Source organism: Pseudorasbora parva, chromosome 1 (assembly GCF_024679245.1).
Source record: "Pseudorasbora parva isolate DD20220531a chromosome 1, ASM2467924v1, whole genome shotgun sequence".
In the NCBI taxonomy this organism is placed as follows: Eukaryota; Metazoa; Chordata; class Actinopteri; order Cypriniformes; family Gobionidae; genus Pseudorasbora; species Pseudorasbora parva.
Genome location: NC_090172.1, coordinates 40428813 through 40449775, shown reverse-complemented (window position 1 = coordinate 40449775; position 20963 = coordinate 40428813). Strand labels below are relative to the sequence as shown.

Sequence of the window (20963 nt, the reverse complement as noted above, 5' to 3'; positions counted from 1 at the left end):
ACATTAAAACAACGAACATGGCAGCTTAGAAAACTCCAGAAACGCCGTGGACAGAGAATACTAGAGTAGATAAACAAACTCAAACCGAAGCTCTCGTCACTATACCGCCGCCGCCGTGCTGAAGTAGCGCCGCGGACAGACCGAGTTTTCCTCACTCTTCCTCTTCTCTCGTTCCGCCGTTGACAGAGAATACTAGAGTAAGTTAGACGAACGAACTCGAGCTGCTGGATATGTTGAGAACGCGGCTTACGTCACAGCCGTTCTCACTGCAGCGTGCTCTTACTGCCAAGGAAGTTGTAATCTGCGCTATACATTTAAAATATTTTACTTATATACACTTATATATATATATTTTTTTTAGTATATAGGCCATTACTTGTTTTTAATGAATGTATTTTACAAAGTGCGACATTTTACCAGATTTAGTGCGAAACTTTTTCCACTTATTTGTTCCCCACTAAATGTTTTTTTTTCACTAAATGTTTAAGTATCGGTGCATCCTAACTGAAATGCATTTCACGTGAATGTGAAGGCAACACGAAGGGCTTGGGTGCATGCTTGTTCAGGAAGTAAAGTAACCTGCACATGCGTTTTAGCTGACAACGATATATTTAGTTTAATAAAAACACATGTAAGGGATGATAATGTTGATGATTTACCTTGGATACAAGCGAGAGTGAGCCTGCGCTGCGGTGTATTCACGCATATCAAGTGCAATCAGAGCGAATGAATGGTAATCCGCTGTCTCAAAAGAATTTGTTTGCAAGCAGCAGAAAGCTGCCTTAATGCCACACACAGTAAACCCAAGGGTCATTTACTCTGCTGCGCATAATAGCACCAAATTAATAAAAAACAACATATTGACCATGTTCTGTTTACCATCATGCGGGCATGCACATTTGTGATGAAGTGCCCCATGGATGAGTTTGAAACCAAACCAATGCTGCGGGGGGCACCGGGAACAATTGTGGTGTTGAAATTAATCATTTCTACGATGCATCGCGATGCAAACAAGGACGATTCAGTATTGGTTCAGTAATAGACCATAACCGATAAGCATTGTTGTGAGGAGTAGAATTTACATGTGTGGTTTCAACAACCAGATGCATTTAGACTTGCGTTTTGACTGTAAGGCAGCCCAGACCACCCCCTGTGGCTGAAAGTGGCTTTTAATCTACTTTTGTGTACTTGTTCTAAATGCTCCGGTTGTCTTCTGTGCCCAGTTTTGAGTTTTGTTTGACACATTCAAGAAGCATGGTTTTTATTTGAGCAGATAAAATTAAAGGTTCAGTTCATATAACTGGCTGACAAAATTGTATACACAAGAATGCAGTGCATCGTCAATGAATTGTGATGCATCAAGTTATCAAATTGAACCGAATCAATGGCATGATAATCGCAATCGACCCGAACCGTGAAACCAGTGTAGGTTCACACCCTTAGGAACAATCAAGTTCGGACTCGGTGCGTAGCAAACGTACCCAATGTGAAAGCCCCCTTACATTCCAGTGGAGAGAGAGTCTGTTTGCTGCCGCGTGGGCAGACCTCATGTGAAAAGGAAGCACTGAATGACTATTGATTGAACTGCAGAGGGCAAATTAGGTCAGCAGTAAGGCACATCCAACCAACATAAACGCAGACACACACACACACACACACACACACACGCACACACACACACACACACACACACACACACACACACACACACACACACACACACACACACACACACACACACACACACACACACACACACACACACACACACACACACACACACACACACACACACACAGCCTGGAGGGCGGGTCTAGAATGCTCTCCCCCCACCCGCATGCCTGCTGTCACTTGAGTAGAGCCGGGTGAGATTTGAACAGGGAGGAGGGTGAGGAAGAGAAAGAGAGTTGAGGGGGTGAGTTGGAGGGATGGAGGGGTCTGACACGGCTGAACCACGCTGGGCAGATGTAATCTAGAGGGTAAAAACACAGACGCCGTGGGCTGAAGTAGACAAATTCTGTATCAGCCCAGGCATCCTTGACTTGACCATGACACTGACACTTCCACAGAGAGCTTTATCATACTCAACTCAACGCTTACAAGGAATTCAGGATCAGGTCTATTTCCCCGGATGTTTACATGCAACTCTACATAAGTTTATACAAAGTTTTGCTTAATCACAAATGTAGACAAAAATATACAAAGGCAAAGTACAGCTGATCTGTTGTTTATTTGCACTTCTACACTACTAGATTCAACATGACAAACTTTCCGAAGTAATTTTTGACTTTTGTTTCACTTTTACATGCTGCGCTGAGCCTTGAGTTGTGTATGTTTTAGAGCTGTTTGAAATCACTGAGTCTAACAAAACACAAACTCGGTGAACTCTGATAAATGCAAATTCGATGCAGAGGTAGAGAAGGACAAAAGCAAATTTGACGTCACACCAGACCGTCTGTGGGACCATTTCACCCTGTGGAACATACCCTGACCCAGCCCCCACAGCCCTCTTTTAAAACACTTTAAGACCACTGCTATTCCCCCATCCCCCCAGCCTAGACCCAGACAGCATGTAGCAGTACAACAGACCTAATACTACAAAACACAGTGCAGTGATGAAGGACACATTCCTGATCGTTCAGTTATTACTGAAGATAAAAAGCCAAACTAACTTATGCTTTTTTTCTTTTTTTTTATGTCTGAGCATACAGTTAATCAACTTCGGATTGACTGGTCATAATGTTTGTATTGGAATAACAGATGGAAGCTGATCAAATATAAAATCTGACCGTGAAAAGTATGGCAATATCTGAGGGAAACCCAACTCATATGGAAACTCTTATAGTCTAATATTTTTTTTCTAATTCAAGGCTTATATACCTGCTTATCCTTTATATCATAATGTGAGTGTGGGGAAAATCATGTTTAAACTTGTCTTATTTTCGAAAGGTTTTGGTTTTCCTCCCTCTGCTAAAGTCATTAAGGCCTTCCTTAAGTAAACAGAGCCCTGCAGGGGTCTCATGTGCAGGTGGTTGGATGTGGTTACGGGGGCCCATTCTCAGCAAGGGAACAGGAATATAGCAGAAACACTACAACCATCATACAAATGCAGCCGGGGCCAAAAGTAACACTCCAGTTAGCCATTTTTTAAGCAGTCACAAAATATTGCGCAGGTTAAATCGCAATGTGAAATAAGCTAATCAAATTTCACAGATGGATTACTCAAAAAAAAGGTCAGTGACTGCCAAACATTGTATATTTCATAAGTGGAAAATAATAAGAATAGCAAAGGGAAGGGAAGCCAACTGTCTTTTTGATAGTGGCATTTCAAAAAGACTAGCCCGTATATGATGCTGCTGCAAGAGACAATTTAAAAAAGTTGAAAAGAAAAGAAAGTAAAGAAAAAAAAGTGTAACAGATTCAACCCGGCGCTCTGGTGGAGTTTAAATAGTCTGTAATCGGTGCTCTTGGGAAAGGGAAAAGACGAATGGCAAAAAAGGCAGGTCCAAGGCACTCAGTTAAGTAAAGGATGAGGAAATAATTAAAAAGCCTTTATTTGGTATGGCTTAAATCATTTTAAAATACAAGAGCCAACATGTTTCGACCCAAATTGGTCTTCATCAGGGCAGAGCCCTGTAAAAGTATTTCATATCTATTTTTATCATTTAAAATCTTGTTTTATACCATGTTCATAAAACTAAAAAGTGACCACACTCTCAAAGGCCTTCTGAAACCCTAGGTTCTATAAGTAGTCTCTCAGCTTGCGATCGCATTTTTAGAACGCAAAAAACACAAACTTGCTCACACCAGCCGTGAGAGGTGCAACAAATATAAATGATAAGTGGCAGAGCTCTGCGTCTCAGTCTCCACCTCGCCCACCGACTCTATACACGATGTGATTGGCCCGTCAAGAGCTTGGCTTTTACAGCTCAGATGGGTATTGAGAGTTGCTAGACACTCGCGGGCAGATTAGATTTGTTGCCGCTAGGGACCGTCTAGATTTCTAGGCTAGTCTAGTGACATATCAGGGCCATTTTATGATTCATTGAAATACATTTCTTACATACAGTTCCTTTAAAAAAATCCAAACCAATCGCCATTAAATGTAGCTGCTGTACATCTGCATACATGTGCTGCTATTCTTCCACTCTCTTCTGAACTTTTTCCCTTAACACAAGAGCATATTTTCCTCATTAGATCTCCAGGCGAAGGGTTGCCAGTAGGCTAGTAGATACACATCTCTCAACCAATCATCAATTAGAATTGGCCAGTTCTGTTTTTGTTTTATTTTGACCGATCTCCGTTCCGGACTTGCAAGCAAAATGCATAATTTCCAAAAATGTAATGTGTGGAAATATTAGGAAGTCTGTAAACAGGGCGTTAACAGAAGCACACACTGAAGACAGAGACGTAAAGAGGAGAGCAGAGAAAATACTTTAGCCTACCAACAAGAGCAAGTTAATTTGCAATGCTTAGAATACAGAAAGACAATGCTGCACATCCAATTGGGGTGGGGGTTTATATGAATACATCATCTTTTCATCTTACCTTTGTATGATGTCTTTTAAAGTAGTGATTATAATAGTGTGTGTGGTTTTATGGGGGAAAAAAGTTGGGAACTAGGGGTGTGCCATATCTAGGGCTGCAATCTCCCAGTTGATTAGTTGATTATGAGTCGATGCGTTCTGGCTCGACCAATATGCTGATTGGAGACAACAAGGCTACCATTTACTGCACACAGTGCGCAGCTAATTAATAATAATAAAAAATCCTAATGTAATTATGAGTCGATTTTTAGTTTAAAATTTTAGGACTTCAGTCAACCAAGATTTTCTTTGGTTGATTACAGCCCTAGCCATAAAATATCAATGATATAGCAACGTGATGACATATGGCACATTTACTTTCCCTAGCGCGCACAGCAACACCTGTCCGGGAGTATGCACAAAGAGCAGCATGTCAACCTCTGATGACGATTTAGTACCTAAAAAGGGAACTACTTGTTTACAAGTGGTCAGCCCTCCTGACATCTGACAAAACATTGACAACTTAAAGCTGTTATTGATGTTCATAGTGCAACATTTGACCGGAAAGATAACATTGATGGTTATTTTCGTCAGGTAGATCTAGCATTCTGCCTCCTTTGACTTAGACACAGAGATAAAGTAGCGTATAAAGAAATATGTTTATTTTAATGAATGGATTATAGCATTTATTTGAATTAATTACACACACACAGAGAGAGCGAGAGCGAGAGCGAGCGAGAGAGAAAACTAGAAAGTGAGATTCGTACATGCGTGTGCATTTGTTCAGCGTCTCTCTTAACAATGAAGATTTATTGCATTTATATTTGCATTTATTACTTAAAAATAGAGATGTTACCCCATCATTACTGAGGAATATAATGTAGTGATCCAGTAGCTTGGCTATTTCATTGATAATGTCGTGGGGCGGCATTGATAACACGTTTCTGTGCTCCTGAATCTGCAGCGCGATCTCCACTCTGTCTGCGAGTGATGTTTGCGTGCATGCGTGTACAAAACAGCTCATTAGTAGAGCGATGATTCATCTGATTGAAACTACTTGTGCATTAACGATTTTATTGCACACCTTCTAGCCAATCAGAATCAAATATTCAGACAGACCATGGCATAAATAAGACAATGTTAAACTAAAATGTTATGTTATAGTTTTCCAATTTTCAATACCTATTGAAAAACTTAATATTTAATAACTTGTACCAAGGCTACTTTGCTTTCATTTGACTCATGCTGTGTGTGACTATAAAGCTGATGATGCCACCTTATGACACTAGTTTTACACTTTGAATTAAGTATTCTCTCATCAATGACAGTAGCTCATTGGAAAAGGATGGACAATGTCCTTCATTTTGTTTACACTCATAAAGGCTGCTACCTACCAGCTGCAATAACCAATAAAACTATGTTCCATATTGTTTTCTACACTCACCTAAAGGATTATTACACCCGTTCAATTTCTCATTAATGAAATTATCTAATCAACCAATCTCATGGCAGTTGCTTCAATGCATTTAGGAGTGTGGTCCTGGTCAAGACAATCTCCTGAACTCCAAACTGAATGTCAGAATGGGAAAGAAAGGTGATTTAAGCAATTTTGAGCATGGTACGGGCTGGTCTGAGTATTTCACAATCTGCTCAGTTACTGGGATTTTCACGCACAACCATTTCTAGGGTTTACAAAGAATGGCGTGAAAAGGGAAAAACATCCAGTATGTGTCAGTCCTGTGGGCGAAAATGCCTTGATGCTAGAGGTCAGAGGAAAATGGGTCGACTGATTCAAGCTGATAGAAGAGCAACTTTGACTGAAATAACCACTTGTTACAACCGAGGTATGCAGCAAAGCATTTGTGAAGCCACAACATGCACAACCTTGAGGCGGATGGGCAACAACAGCAGAAGACCCCATCGGGTACCACTCATCTCCACTACAAATAGGGAAAAGTGGCTACACTTTGCACAAGCTCACCAAAATTAGACAGTTGAAGACTGGAAAAATGTTGTCGATTTCTGTTGAGACACTCAGATGGTAGAGTCAGAATTTGGCATCAACAGAATGAGAACATGGACCCATCATGCCTTGTTACCACTGTGCAGGCTGGTGGTGGTGGTGTAATGGTGTGGGGGATGTTTTCTTGGCACACTTTAGGCCCCTTAGTGCCAATTGGGCATAGTTTAAATGCTACAGCCTACCTGAGCATTGTTTCTGACCATGTCCATTTCTTTTTTGACCACCATGTACACATCCTCTGATGGCTACATCCAGCAGGATAATGCACCATGTCACAAAGCTCGAATCATTTCAAATTAGTTTCTTGAACATGACAATGAGTTCACTGTACTAAAATAGCCCCCACAGTCACCAGATCTCAACCCAATAGAGCATCTTTGGGATGTGGTGGAACGGGAGCTTCGTGCCCTGGATATGCATCCCTCAAATCTCCATCAACTGCAAGATGCTATCCTATCAATATAGGCCAACATTTCTAAAGAATACTTTCAGCACCTTGTTGAATTAATACCACGGAGAATTAAGGCAGTTTTGAAGGCGAAAGGGGGTCAAACACAGTATTAGTATGGTGTTCCTAAAAATCCTTTAGGTGAGTGTATATAATCATAAATATTATCATCGCAAATATTCTTGAAATATCATGATATAATTTTGAGGCTATATCACCCACCCCTATTGGGAACCACTGATTTATGCCATATTTATACAATCATTTAGTTAGCATAAACCCTGCCACCTTTCTTACAGTCAACTGTAAGTTCGCATTCAGATCTTTCTCCATCCAATCAAAGTGATGAATAGAATGAAATAAGTCTCCTACCTTAAATTATTTCTTTTTCAATAATCCAATTCACTCAAGAAAACATCTATTACTTCTCTACTTCGGTTCCATTGTGATGTTATTATTCAAGGGGACATACTGAGTAAAGGTCATTTGATAAAAAGGAAGCAAGAAAGTTTTGTACCTCTCACTATGGCAGTGTCTGAGTAGTACATGATCATATTATTATTCTTTATCATTATTTCTTTGAGAGGTACATTTATTGCAAATATTATTTTTTATGGTGTCCCCTTGTTCACATCCTCCCATGATCACACCTTTTCAAAATTGTACTGAAAACAGACCCGTGGTGAAATTACAGCTAAAAATAGTTAGATACATCATAGACTAGACATTATAGATACATCAAACTTGCCTGAAGATCCCACAAAAAAAAACATTGTTCTTGACACATCATGAGTGGCATTGCATTTCAGGCACTTGAGCACAGTAATCTGGGAAACTAGCATTGCAAACTAGAGAGCAAAGTATACATCAGTTTTACACGCTACGTTATGCATACAGCACATAGCCAGATGTTTCTAACCGTATGTACTTTGTAATGAATATTATGTTAAAAAACTTTTTTAAATAATTGGTTCATTCATGAGGTGAATACAGAGGAGACGGAACAACAATAGATGGCCACGCTGCGATGCGACAACTAATCCCAAATTAAACTGCCCCATTCTATTTCTGACGCCTGACATTAAAGACAAACGGACTCGCAACGCATCAACGGTCGCATCCAGTGCAGACACGGTGTAAGAAATAGTGCAGACAAGGATAAAACATTTTCTTGTTTTTGTGCATTTGTGCCTGTGTTTGCACACATTATCAAATGTAGTACACTTTGAAAGGCTATGCATCAGGGCTTGGGTAAAGGCCAAAAATATTAGAACAATATTTTTTGATATTTATCACACACAATACTAATTCACAATGAATGGGGAAGGAAATGCTTTACATATATTTGTTAGACCTTGAAAATGTATGTAAACATCTAAACATTTGTTCATAATTAAACTCCACAGTGTAGCTACCTTTTAATTTAGGGTTCCATGAAATCCATTTTATTTTTCCCTAAATTCTGAGTTTTTCCATTTTGTTTTTTTGGGATTTACAACAAAACACAGCATTTTTATTTATTTGTCAAATAAGATGCTGCACAACTGAACTGTATAATTTCTTAAAGATAAACCAAACTTCTATTTTAACGTTTTTTTGTGAAGATCTATTCGTTTTTGTGTGTATTATCACATTTATGTGTGCTGTGTGATAGGCTTTTAGATTAATCCATATCAAGTAAAAATGTCCAGAGCTTATCATCATTATCGACATACATTTTAAAGTGACCTTAATATGATATTGTTTATCATCCAGCCCACACTTTGGGCTTTGCAGACATATACATGAGGACACTTTTACCCCAAAACTAACAAGTACGTATGGCATCCCCCTCTCCCATAATATAATTAATATAATATAATATAATATAATATAATATAATATAATATAATATAATATAATATAATATAATATAATATAATATAATATAGGTTACATAAATGATTAAACATTAAAACAATCAGCTCAGACATGAACTTTTAGGATACCTGCAATACCACAGAACCACCTCAGATAAAGCAGTCTTAAAATTAAAGACTACAGTGATTAACTTGGATCAGTGTCAGTGTACATTCGTGGCAGACTTTAAAGCAAGTCTCTCAAAACTCTCAGAAAAACATCAAAACATCCTGCGCAAAGTCTTCACTGACACTCTTCTAAAAGACACATTTTCTCAGGGTGGTCAGAAGCAGTCTGAGGGTCAGCGGTAGGGTTAGTGATGACAGAGTAGTACAAAGCAGTCTTGTTGTCTGCTGTACAGAGTGTCTATTATTCCAACAGATATGGAGGCGGCACAGAGCTTTTCTAAACCTTCAACCCCTGCAGGAGCCACAAACCCAGAAGCGGCCCACGCCCTCCCCTGGGCAGACAGAGCATTCCTGAAGGCTGACTAACCCCGCCTCACACACACACACACACACACACACACACGAGCACATGAGACTAACGCTCAAATACCTGCTCTCATTGCACAGACTTCCTTAGACACAACAACAGTGTGTGTACACAATGAATGTACACATTTCCAGAACACAGACACACAAACACATACTGTGTACACAAACTCACAGACGACAAACTGTGTCGCTAATCTCCACCACAACCGCAGTCAGACTTGGCCTTCTCCATCACTTGGGTGTTACAACCATCATAACACCCTCAGGGAATCCACAAACACCTACAGACATACTATCAGTTGAACAGGACACAAATATGAACACAACCTTCATGCACACAGACAGGGATATGTTTTACACTGAACAGGTAACAGCATTCAGTATGGTTCTAAACCAAGTTAGAGGTGCCGCATTCATACCTTGACAAAGGCTACTAGCCGAAAGGTTGGTAAATAAACAGCCTATGCCTAAGAGAGCATGCATTTGTTCTCCTTTAAATTAAGAGGTGCTGCATTAAACATCTGCTCTGGAAACCGAAACGTTCTTGAGAGAATCAGGAACTGGGGTGGGGAGGAAAGTCACGGTAGTCGATTACTCACCCAACAACCAAATAGCTGATTAGCGAAGTTGACTAGAATACATACACTACAGTTCAAATGTTTGAGGTCTAAAAGATTTTTTAATGGTTTTGAAAGAAGTCTCATGCTCATTAAGGCTGCATTTATTCGATCAAAAATACAGTAAAAACAGTAATATTGCAAAATATTATCACAGTTAAAAATAATTGTAGTCTATTTTAATATATTTTAAAATGTATTTTATTCCTGCAATGTCAAATCAGAATTTTTAGCATCATCACACAGTTTTCATATGATCTTCCAAAAATCATTCAAATATGCTGACTTCTTTTGATTAATCTTGGTTAACTACTTCACCAACACAGAACTTTTCTTTCCCTCCCTTTGTTTTGTTTCTAGTTCTCCTTTTTGAAATTTTTGACAGTTTATGTCGATTTTTGTGAATGAAAATCGGTTCTCTCTTTAAAATCCGCCGACGCTCCCTCTGGGCTCCCGTAATGGCTCAGCCCTCCCCGTGCGTTTGCCAGTGCCACAGAGATACACAAACAACCAGGATAGTGTATAAAAACATACAGTGTCATTGGTTCAGTTTTTCATAGAACAATTAACAATACCCCCCCCGCTGCAAAGTGTGTTTGAAGTCTGAACGGAACTGCGCTCATTTGAGCTGCGCGGACAACGAATGCAGCGCAAGCTCATACACGGGCCGATCTCGTGACAGACACGATACACAGCGCTGGATATCCAGTGAGAGAGCGTTTAAATTCACCACACAATTAATAACGTCGCTACTGTGATAGCGTTCGCCGCAGAATTCTGTTATGTACCACAGATATCAGATCAAACAGAGCTGACGTGGAGACAACATGAGCGAAGGTCAGGGGTTTCAGTCACAAATCACCAACATTCACCATGATTTACTGTAGTAAAACCACATGGATTTAATGTTGTTGTCATTATCTCAGGATTCGTACAACCTTTTGAGATTGAAATCCAAGCACTTTCCAATGGTTTCGTACACTTACTGCACTTATTTCCAGCACTTCAAAGCTCTAAATATCCAAAATATGCTATTTTTAATGTGATGGTTTGTAAAAATAAATTTTTAAAGGGGTCTTGTGAAAGAAGTAGTCTTTTAGTTTATTTTTTTTAAATGTTTAATCTATTTTGTGGCAAACAAGCATTTTTTTTTATTTAAAAAAAAGATATGCAGTGCCCACCACTATAACCAGCAGAAGAGCACTTATTGATTTATTAGCCATTTCCACTCCCTGATATAGTGAGAAAAGTACGAAGCAACCAAGTCTCATGAAAAACTAAATTACACAGAAAGCAAGTAAAGAGTTGATTTAATAATAACTGAAGCTGTCGGTCAGTTCAGTGTGAAACTATTGAAGAAGAATGGTAATCTATAGTTAAGAGTGTAACATTTAAATTTTCCTATACTTTTTTTGCACATTACTGTTGTTAATAAAAGTTAATTTGATCTGCATATCAATTAATAAACCTTTGATATGTATACTGTATATTGCAAAAAATATGGTGCCCATTTATACTGTGGAATGGTCTGGGTTATTGCTCTCTAGTTTGGCACCCCAGGTAGGCACTCTACCAAGCTGCAAATATTTTACCTAAACAGAATAAAGTTAAAACTTGTTTTTGAACAATTTCTTTGTCATGCAGATTGATATTAAGTAGAAGGGAAAAAAAATCAATTAAAATCGTTAATCGAATTTTTTGGCAAACAATCTGGGATTTTTTTGTGTGCCCATATCGCCCAACCCTACGTTTAGGTGAATAATGGAAGTTGAATATGGAAGGTGATCTGAACGAAGGTCATTTAACTTTATAAAGTTTTAAAGATTAATATTTTTCTCACAAAAACCCATCTATTTGCTTCAGAAGGTCTTTTTAACCCTCCGAAGCCACATGGAGTACGCTTATAATGGATGGATACACTTTTTAAGTTTCAAACTCATGGGTGTTCATCAGAAAGAAGAAAGTCATACACACCTAGGATGGCTTAAGGTTGAGTAAATCATGGGTTAGTTTTTTTTTCACTAATCCTTTAAGTATACAACATTATAGATGTGGTGCTCTTAATTTTTTGCTGGTGCTCCTAACTTTATGAAGTTATGAAGTAAAAAAAAAAAAAAAAAAAAAAAAGTACTTTTTGAGCCCTATTAAGGCTAACATATTCATCCTAACATACTAGTGGTGGTTGTCACTCAACTCAAACTGTCAGCCATCACATTTCAAAGGGTTGTGAAATTGTCACGCTGTCTTTCACTCTTTTTCTATCAGCTGCCACACAATAACTCTGAATCATCAGACAGATTCACTTCCCTCAGACGAGCAGAGCTTTGAAGGCATTACCCTGGCTGAAACAAAACAACCCTCGGCACATCAATTACAAGCCAATGACATCCAATCTCCACATTTTATCAAAAGCGCCTTTGAATCATTGTATATGTATAGAGTTTCAGGATGTCAGACATCTCTTTAAGGCATAGATACTTTCAGTTTCAAATACCAACAATAAACTCTATCACCGTGGCAGGGCACACAATTTCTTAGCTGATAGGCGTCTTGTTTGGGAATGTCGTTGAATGCGCCCACACAATGGACCACAGGTTTTATTCACAGTTCAGACACCTTTGAAGTCATTGTGTGAAAAGTGCAAAAGCAAACAAAGACTGCGGGGTTGAGATATAGCAGGCATCTCAGAACATAGACAAGCTGTGGAACAGACATCCTCTCAGGAAGTCAATGTGAAGACTCTGATAGGTCTTCGACAGGTGTATGGAAGGTGAAGGAAGTGTGACTATGGTATAATTATGTTTTTCGTATCCTGTCTTGGACAATTTCAATCTGTCTTCCATCTCCTCTTTCCGTTGCTTCTTTTGAACTTGAAGTCCTATTCTATGCGATGTCTACTATCTCTTTATCACTTGTTCTCTGGATCTCCAGCAGGCTGGGACAGGATTCCAGCATGAGCTGCATGTGAGGGCAAGACAGGATTGTGCGGCCTGAGGTGAGTCGAGTGTGTCTGAGGAATCTGGATCCTCCAGCAGGGTGAGGCAGAGTGTTGTATCTCAGATGTGAAGGCTACCGTCTACAGATCTAGCCAAGAATAGAGCCTTGGACTGAACACTGTGCTGATTCAGGTTACACTACTCTAACAACAAGGACTGAGGTCTAATCAGAAACAGTTTGTTCCCCCTAACTGAGAAAAACCCAGTCAATCCCAATAGTTGCAGAATTCACCTGTTATGGTTCCTGACACCAACAACCTCAACCAGAAAAGCACCAGTGGGTCACACCACAAAGCCACAGGGCTCAAACTCACTCTCCCTCTGGGGTGACTCAGCTCAGATCTCTGGCTGGGAGCCCTGCTCTCACTGAGTGATCTGTTGTTTGGGAACAACAACCGATACAACAGCGCTGCAGGCTTGGACCGCAGCTGCTCGGCCCTGTAACCACAAAATTATGCAAACTTCACATTTGGAAAGGAAATCTCTACGGGACTATGAATGTAAATGTTAGAACTATAAGGTTACATACTCCTTCATAGTGTCTTCTTTGATTAAATTCCGTAAGCTAACCCAATTTTTTTTAGCAAATATAGTAAATTTAGTCAAGCAACCTAGATGTGTCATGACAATGACTTTGCTATAGCTCATAAATAAACTCTCTTATGAGGTTCTCCAGTGTACTAATTCTGTAGAATCTGGTCCAATTTCAGACAGCTTCAGACTTGTGTAGTCTTTACCTTTACAGTATTTTAGTGTCCATAAATGTATTTAACTATAAGTCTTCAAATCCAAACTAATTTACTACATTTTCACTTGTAATATGATCAGAATCAAATACAAATAATCATTATTCGTCAATTTGACTGACTAGGTTTTATATTTTGTCATGCAGACAGAAAATAAATTGAGCATCACTTAATGTGACATGGGGTCCAAAGGCTGGATACAATATGTAGATGGCATGATATCCATTGGCCAGTATAATGTTGATATACACTATCATTAAATGTTTTAACTTTAATGTTTTTGAAACATCTCTTATGCTATCTGTTAGATCAAAAACACAGACACATGTGATTTATTCCTGTGATGGCGAAGCTGAAGTATCCAGTCTTAGTGTCACATGATCCTTCAGAAATCATTCTAATATAAAAGACATTTTTTATTATCATTGTTGAAAACTAAAAGTCGTGCTGCTTAACATTTTTGAGGAAAAACCTTCTGACTAAATGCAATAGGCTACTTTAAGAACTCGACATATGGATATTACATAAACAAATAACCTTTATGCACGAACCAAACCAAGTCCATCAATAAGAAAATTAGCAACTTACAGAAAAAACAAAAAAGCATAATTTACAAAAACTCTTCGGTCACCTGTGCAAACGAGCTCTTTTTTTCGCACAATGTTTGTATACATCGACAACACAAGATGACAGAACCAGTGCAAATGCTATGCTTCTCTCTGCTGAAGTGCAGAGACTGAAGATCTGCTGAGTGTATGGGCTTGCGGGCAGCCCCCAGTGTAGCTTTAACTGCCAAGACCTGGTAGTGGTTCAGTTCGCCAGCATAGGACTGTGACATAACAAGATTAACCATTGCAAAACTGAGGAGAAAAAACAACAACTCCGGACCACAACGCCACATCCTATATCAACCATAGATATCAACCGATTCGCACACAAACACTTATGAAGAATAAAAGAGCTGAACGTCCTGCGCCAAATGGATCCGCCATCCAAAATATAAGCACGAAATTCCTAACACGCCGTTTAGCCCAGATACAGCAGCTACAGCGCTCTCCAGATTAAGGTCGGGTTATATAACCTCACCAGACAGTAAGTGACAACCCCAGGCAAGGCAAATGTGGGTTTATGAAAGGCCAGAAGAGTATGAAGTTATAATACATCAACAGGAGTGTCGGGATTTGATCATAAACAGATACGAGCTGCTGCACTCATAGTAGAGATGCTGTTTATGAACAGGAGTTGATTTCTAAACAGAAGGGGCTCTGCTGCTTTCTTTAACTTTGCTGTCCTGTTTGAATGTGTAACGTTACAGTGTTATAGCTTTAGTTTGAGACACTCTGGGCTGGTTCAGCAAACATCACAACAGTAAAAGTGCCCCGTTTCATCACAACCCGATGTTATCCCTCTGTAGAGTCGAGGATGTTTTTAACAGCACTCACCGTGGTATGGTGATACACTTGGTGTTGACATTCTGAGTTGCGATGGCTTTCTCAAGCTCGTCCAGCTGTCCCGTCTTCTTCAGCTTCTTCACCAGACTCTTGACGGCTTTTTCGCACCATTTCTCCTCCTGTCCGTTCTGCTCTCCCTTCTTCCAGCCCAGCAACCTCTTCACGATCGGCGGAGTAAACGGCAAAATTGACATGTTGAATTCAGTTCAGCGTTCCTCTATTGCGCAGTCTCTCACGCAACTCGGGGAGAATTCGGGACACTTTTAAATCTTCAGTGTAATCCGAAGGCGGTAAATCAAAATAAACTGCTTAGAGCTTAATAATAATATGGAGGAAAGTGAGAAGGACTTGAGGCGTGACTGAGACACGATCTCAAGTTCAGTGCTCACCTCAGCTCAGCTCCGTCTGTGTCTCCCGAGATCATCAGGCATCGCGCGCCACACACACCACTAAAGGCCATTCATATCACTCCGCGCAGGAAAATAGTCCCCTCCATCCCGTCTGGACAAGTTGGAAAGAAAAGAAAACAGATATATTTATTTATATAATGCATTACCTCATCTGTTTGTAATATAGCCTACGTTTCTGTGCACCGTTTAAAAAGTACGGTTTACTCAAGATTAGAGTCATCCGCTGTGCTGTGTGGCGCGGCTCTCTGTGATGTACTGCGTCTGCATTTAAAGATGCACTCAGTGATTATTTTTCTCATTAAAAACTTTTACCCCTAAAGAAACGAGTAGTATTTTCTGAAAAATGTTTACAATTATGTAAAATCACATGAGAGGAGGATTCAGTCATGCCAATATCTTTAAAGCGTTTTTTTTTTTTTTGGTAAGGCAGCATGTTGACATCACATGTCCAAAATACTCCCTTAAATTCACAAAGATACAGGCCTACAGTATGCAATAGTCCCACTGAACAGTTTTATTGCTCCCTTCCTCTTGAGCTATTGTAAACGCTCATAAAAAAAGGCCTGATAACCACTATTAGACAGTGACACACAGGAAGCAATTCATACAAGAGCTAACTTATCATTCACAGTAAAAGCAATTACAGTTTAAGTCTCAAAAAAGAAAACAGTGAAATTCCCTTTTACTCCCTTTACCTCTCCTACCCCCATTCATAGGACTGTCTGTGAGTATGGGGGTTATCCTACTAAACAGGGTATAGGGTTTAATTAATCTGACTCTGAGCAGGAGCTGCTTTTATAGCAAGGGAGTGAATATGGCTGAGTATGCAGATGCCTTGCCTCAGCATGACAACAACATGCAATCATACACATCCATCCTAGAAGTAAACACACACACAAACATTGTACAAGACTCATCTGGAGCACAATAAACAAGTCTTAACAAGTGGCTTATTTTGGGGGGAATATTGAGGCAATTTTATTGCACTTTATTAGGCTAACTGTTAGCTAATAGAGGAGAATATACAAATTTACATAATCCACCTTTTAGTTCTTGTGTGGACAAGTGATAATTTTTTTAACCTGATTATTTATGCTTTCTTGATTTTTTTGTCTTTACACTAACTTTTTAACCCGAATGGTTTTTGTTTGTGTTTGTTGTATTTTTGATTGACATTACTGACCATCGTCATGTGGGAACACACGCACACGCACACACACACACCAGTGGGAGTTAAGGTCATGTCAAGAAGTGTGTGCAGCCATGGGCCAGCTGTTACATACAAAATGCAAAACCAATGGGACTGCGTGCACTAGACAGATTTGATTTATCCTTATCAGATTGAGCCCAAGATTTTTGTCCCTCTACACAAGGCATTATGCAAGAAGAAAGCAATAAGTAAGAAGTGTGCCGTTTTATGCCAATTTCTAATTTTCTCAGATGTAAGACATCAAGGCAGTTTTCATGAATTTTTAACAGCTTCAAACCAAAGTATTACATTGGAGGTCATAAAAGCCACATGCATTTATTTAAGTTTGTGTATGGTAACCCTTGGTACACTTTTAAAACAGTTCACTATATGCTAAAAATACCCTGGACCTCAACTCAGTGTCACACTGCTTCTTCCTTTTATCTATTTTAAAGAACATCTGATGTATATTTTTATAGCATTTTCTTTGTTCTCTTGTCCTCCCACACGGTTATGGTCGATATATACTCAAAACTGCATAAACAGATTCTTCTGTGCACAGCATGATACATCTCAGGAATACAGAAGACAAAAAACTGCACAGTTGTTCATTCAATGTAGTTCCTGCATCTTTCGTATACATTTTCGATGAACAAAGATGTGCTCTAATTGGCTGAAATGTAATTTCCATGTTTTAAAATATTAATATTTCCTAAGAGGAAAATTTGACCACATGTTTGTGTGTGAGTTTATGTAGCTACTTTATAGGGATGCATTTGTTGTCAAAAGCTGCCTAAATATGATAAAATGCACATCTCACTGCCATTCAGAGTCAGTAAGTTTTGTTTAAAAAATACTTTTATTCAGCAAGGTCACATTAAATGTATTAAATGTGGCAATAAATAGTAAATGCTGTTGTTTTGAACTTTGTATTCATCAAATAATCCTGAAGAATCCACAATTTCCACAAAAATATTAAGCAGCACAACTGTATTCAAACATCGATGGTAAGAAAAATATACTGAGCATCATGTGACACTGTAGCTTTGTGTAATGACTGCTGAACATATTTTTTCATTTTTAATATTTCAAAAAATATATGTCTTTACTGTATTTTTATTATAGGAATGCAGCCTTGGTGAGCAGAGACTACTTAAAATCTTAGTGACCCTAAACTTTTGAACGTTATGGTAGTTTACAAAGGTCTGTGTATATCCTCATTAGATAGCTAAACGTGTGTGTTTGTCATCTGAGTGACAGCGTGTAGCAGGATGGAGGTTGCAAGTGTTAAAATGTGCAGCTTGACTGCAGTGGCCAGCACAAACTCAGCACCTGTTTACTCCCTGAGGGGATTCTGCTCCCGGACAGCTGGTTTAGGGGTATAGGAAGGGATGAAGTCCAGGGCCTAGGGGGGCTTGTAGTTAAGGATGTATGGGGGCAGGGGGCAGATGGGATCTAGAACAGCGAAGTGGGGGGATTTGAGGATATATGTGTCTGCGTGTGTGTGTGTGTGTATGTGTGTGTGTGTGTGTGTGTGTGTGTGTCTGAAGAATTGCCTCACAAAAGGCAAGGCTGTGAATGAGTAATGGCCTCATACAATCTGATGGCTGATGAGGGTATTGTGCATACTTGGACTCAAGAGACCCTGGGGACCTACAAGGTGGTAAAGAGGGTCTGAGAGGACTGAACTATGTCCCAGTGGAGGACATGTGTTAGAGTGATAAGATGAAGCTTATGTCTAATCAACAGTGTTTAACACAATAGTAAAACCAGTGGGATAAAGAACAGGTGGGCGATAGCAATGATTTCAGCTTAATCTGTATATTTGCCAGAACTGGAAACACCACACAGCATCTCAGTAGGACCACATCATCATTTTCAGATTAAGTTTTATATATATATATATATATATATATATATATATATATATATATATATATATATATATATATATATATATATATATATATATATATATATATATATATATATATATATATATTCTTTAAAAAAATTATATATACTGGTAAAATTGGAAATTTTTATATAAAAAAGAGTATACATTCTATTGCAGAGTTTATGGATACACTCTAAAAAATGCTGGGTTAAAAACAACCCAAGTTGGGTTGAAAATGCACCGACCCAACAATTGGGTTGTTTTAACCCAATGGTTGAGTTGTTCTTACCCAGCAATTGGGTTGTCTTAAGCAACATTTAACCCAACCACTGGGTTAAAACAACTCAACCACTGGGTTAAAACAACTCAACCACTGGGTTAAAACAACTCAACCATTGGGTTAAAACAACTCAATTGTTGGGTCGGTGCATTTTCAACCCAACTTGGGTTGTTTTTAACCCAGCATTTTTTAGAGTGTAGAAAAGTTACTAAATAATTTTGGTAAACAGTTCAGGCTTGATGACTTTAGATGTGAGTGACAGGTACGGAGAGATAAACAAATATTGCTGCCAAGAACTCTGAGTAGCTGTGTTTGTGCGTGGCAGGATCTGTTTATATGCATCCATCTGTGTTTAGATTGCTTAGAGTGCTTTTATTCAATCTATGTGCCTGTATATGAATTTTTATGTTATGGGTAAGCATGTGTACATGCACACATTCATGTTGTTTATGATAGCAATGCTGCTGAAAAATCCAGCATAAACCATCATAAATTCCCGTCTAGGCTGGCTAAAGTTGGTTAGAATAGTGCTGGTCTAATTGGTAGACCATAGTCATGCTGTTCTTCATAGTCACACTGATCTATGAAAACTAGCTGGCCCACCAGCACTTCCACTTCCCTGGCTGGGGATGAGAAAGCCAGCATCCATCATCCCGTCTGGTCCCATGCAGAAAGCAAAACAAAACTAATGCTGGTGCCCAGCAATGCTAGATTTTCCTGCAAGGAATGCATCACCTAAAATTGTGAGTGGATGTACTTAGCTATACTTCAGGTTTGTTCCTGCATTTGGAGACATCCAGATCTTCATTGATACCATTCAAAAAAGTTAGGAGTCGGGAAATGTTCTAATATTTTTTTTAAATAAGGACGGACGGACGGACGGACAGACGGACAGACGGACAGACGGACAGACGGACAGACGGACAGACAGACAGACAGATAGATAGATAGATAGATAGATAGATAGATAGATAGATAGATAGATAGATAGATAGATAGATAGATAGATAGATAGATAGATAGATAGATAGATAATGTCCTGGTATGACAGATGTCCTGGTAAACCTAGGTTATGATGACAGATTGTCCCCACAAGGATGGCAATATCTGAAATCCAAGTCCTTGTGGGACATTTTTGGTCCCCATGAGAAAAACAGCTTATAAATCATACTGTGATGTTTTATGCAAATATATTCAGAAAGCTCTCTCAAAAAGATGTAGGGTTCGAGGATAGAATATCCAGTTTGTAAAAAAATATATATTTCTATATATCTATAAATCTATATTTCTAAGGAATGTGAAAACAATGTACAAACGTATGTGTGTGTGTGTGTGTGTGTGTGTGTGTGTGTGTGTGTGTGTGTGTGTGTGTGTGTGTGTGTGTGTGTGTTCACATTTATGAGTGTACTTGAGAAATTTTAAACTCCATAGGGTGTGATTAAGGCAAGTTTTATGGCATACTTAAATAGGGTGCTATATTGAGAGTCATCACACCATGACAGCATAAAGATTCCAGGCAGCAGAACACAATAAAAAAGTTTTTGCTCAACTTAATCCATCAATCTGTCCACAGACTTTGAAACAGAACAACCGGCATGTGCAAACAAACACACACACACCTCCTCAGGCAGAAGTCACATATTTAGTCCCTGTGCACAAGAATGAAGGTCACTTATTTCTTTAAAGTGTATTGAATGCTAAAGGTGCAGGGAAGATCAAACTCAGACTCGTCATGCTGCTCATGATCAAAAATGTAAAGTGATATTGGCATGTTTGATTCATTATAACTCCAAAGCACATACAGCTATTAAGTCATAAATCCCCAAACTATAAATATTTGCTACCTGACTGTCAGCACAAGAAAACTGAAAGCCTATCAACACCTCTTGCATCTATTATATTAAAGCTTTTTCATCCTACTTCAAGTAAACAATGAGGGAATTCTGTTTTGAAGCTTTCTGTGATTAAAATTCATTATTGGAAT

The 20963-nt window shown here is 38.9% G+C and overlaps 1 protein-coding gene across 1 annotated transcript in view; it reads right to left on the bottom strand.

The window, feature by feature from the left end:
- Window positions 1-15657, bottom strand: part of smad3a (SMAD family member 3a) — a 37462-nt gene extending 21805 nt beyond the window's left edge. The window contains exon 1 of the mRNA XM_067440449.1: window positions 15195-15657. Within this exon, the coding sequence (XP_067296550.1) occupies window positions 15195-15397 (203 nt within the window). The 5' untranslated portion in view covers window positions 15398-15657. The remainder of the gene's footprint in view (window positions 1-15194) is intronic.
- Window positions 15658-20963: the final 5306 nt, after the last annotated feature.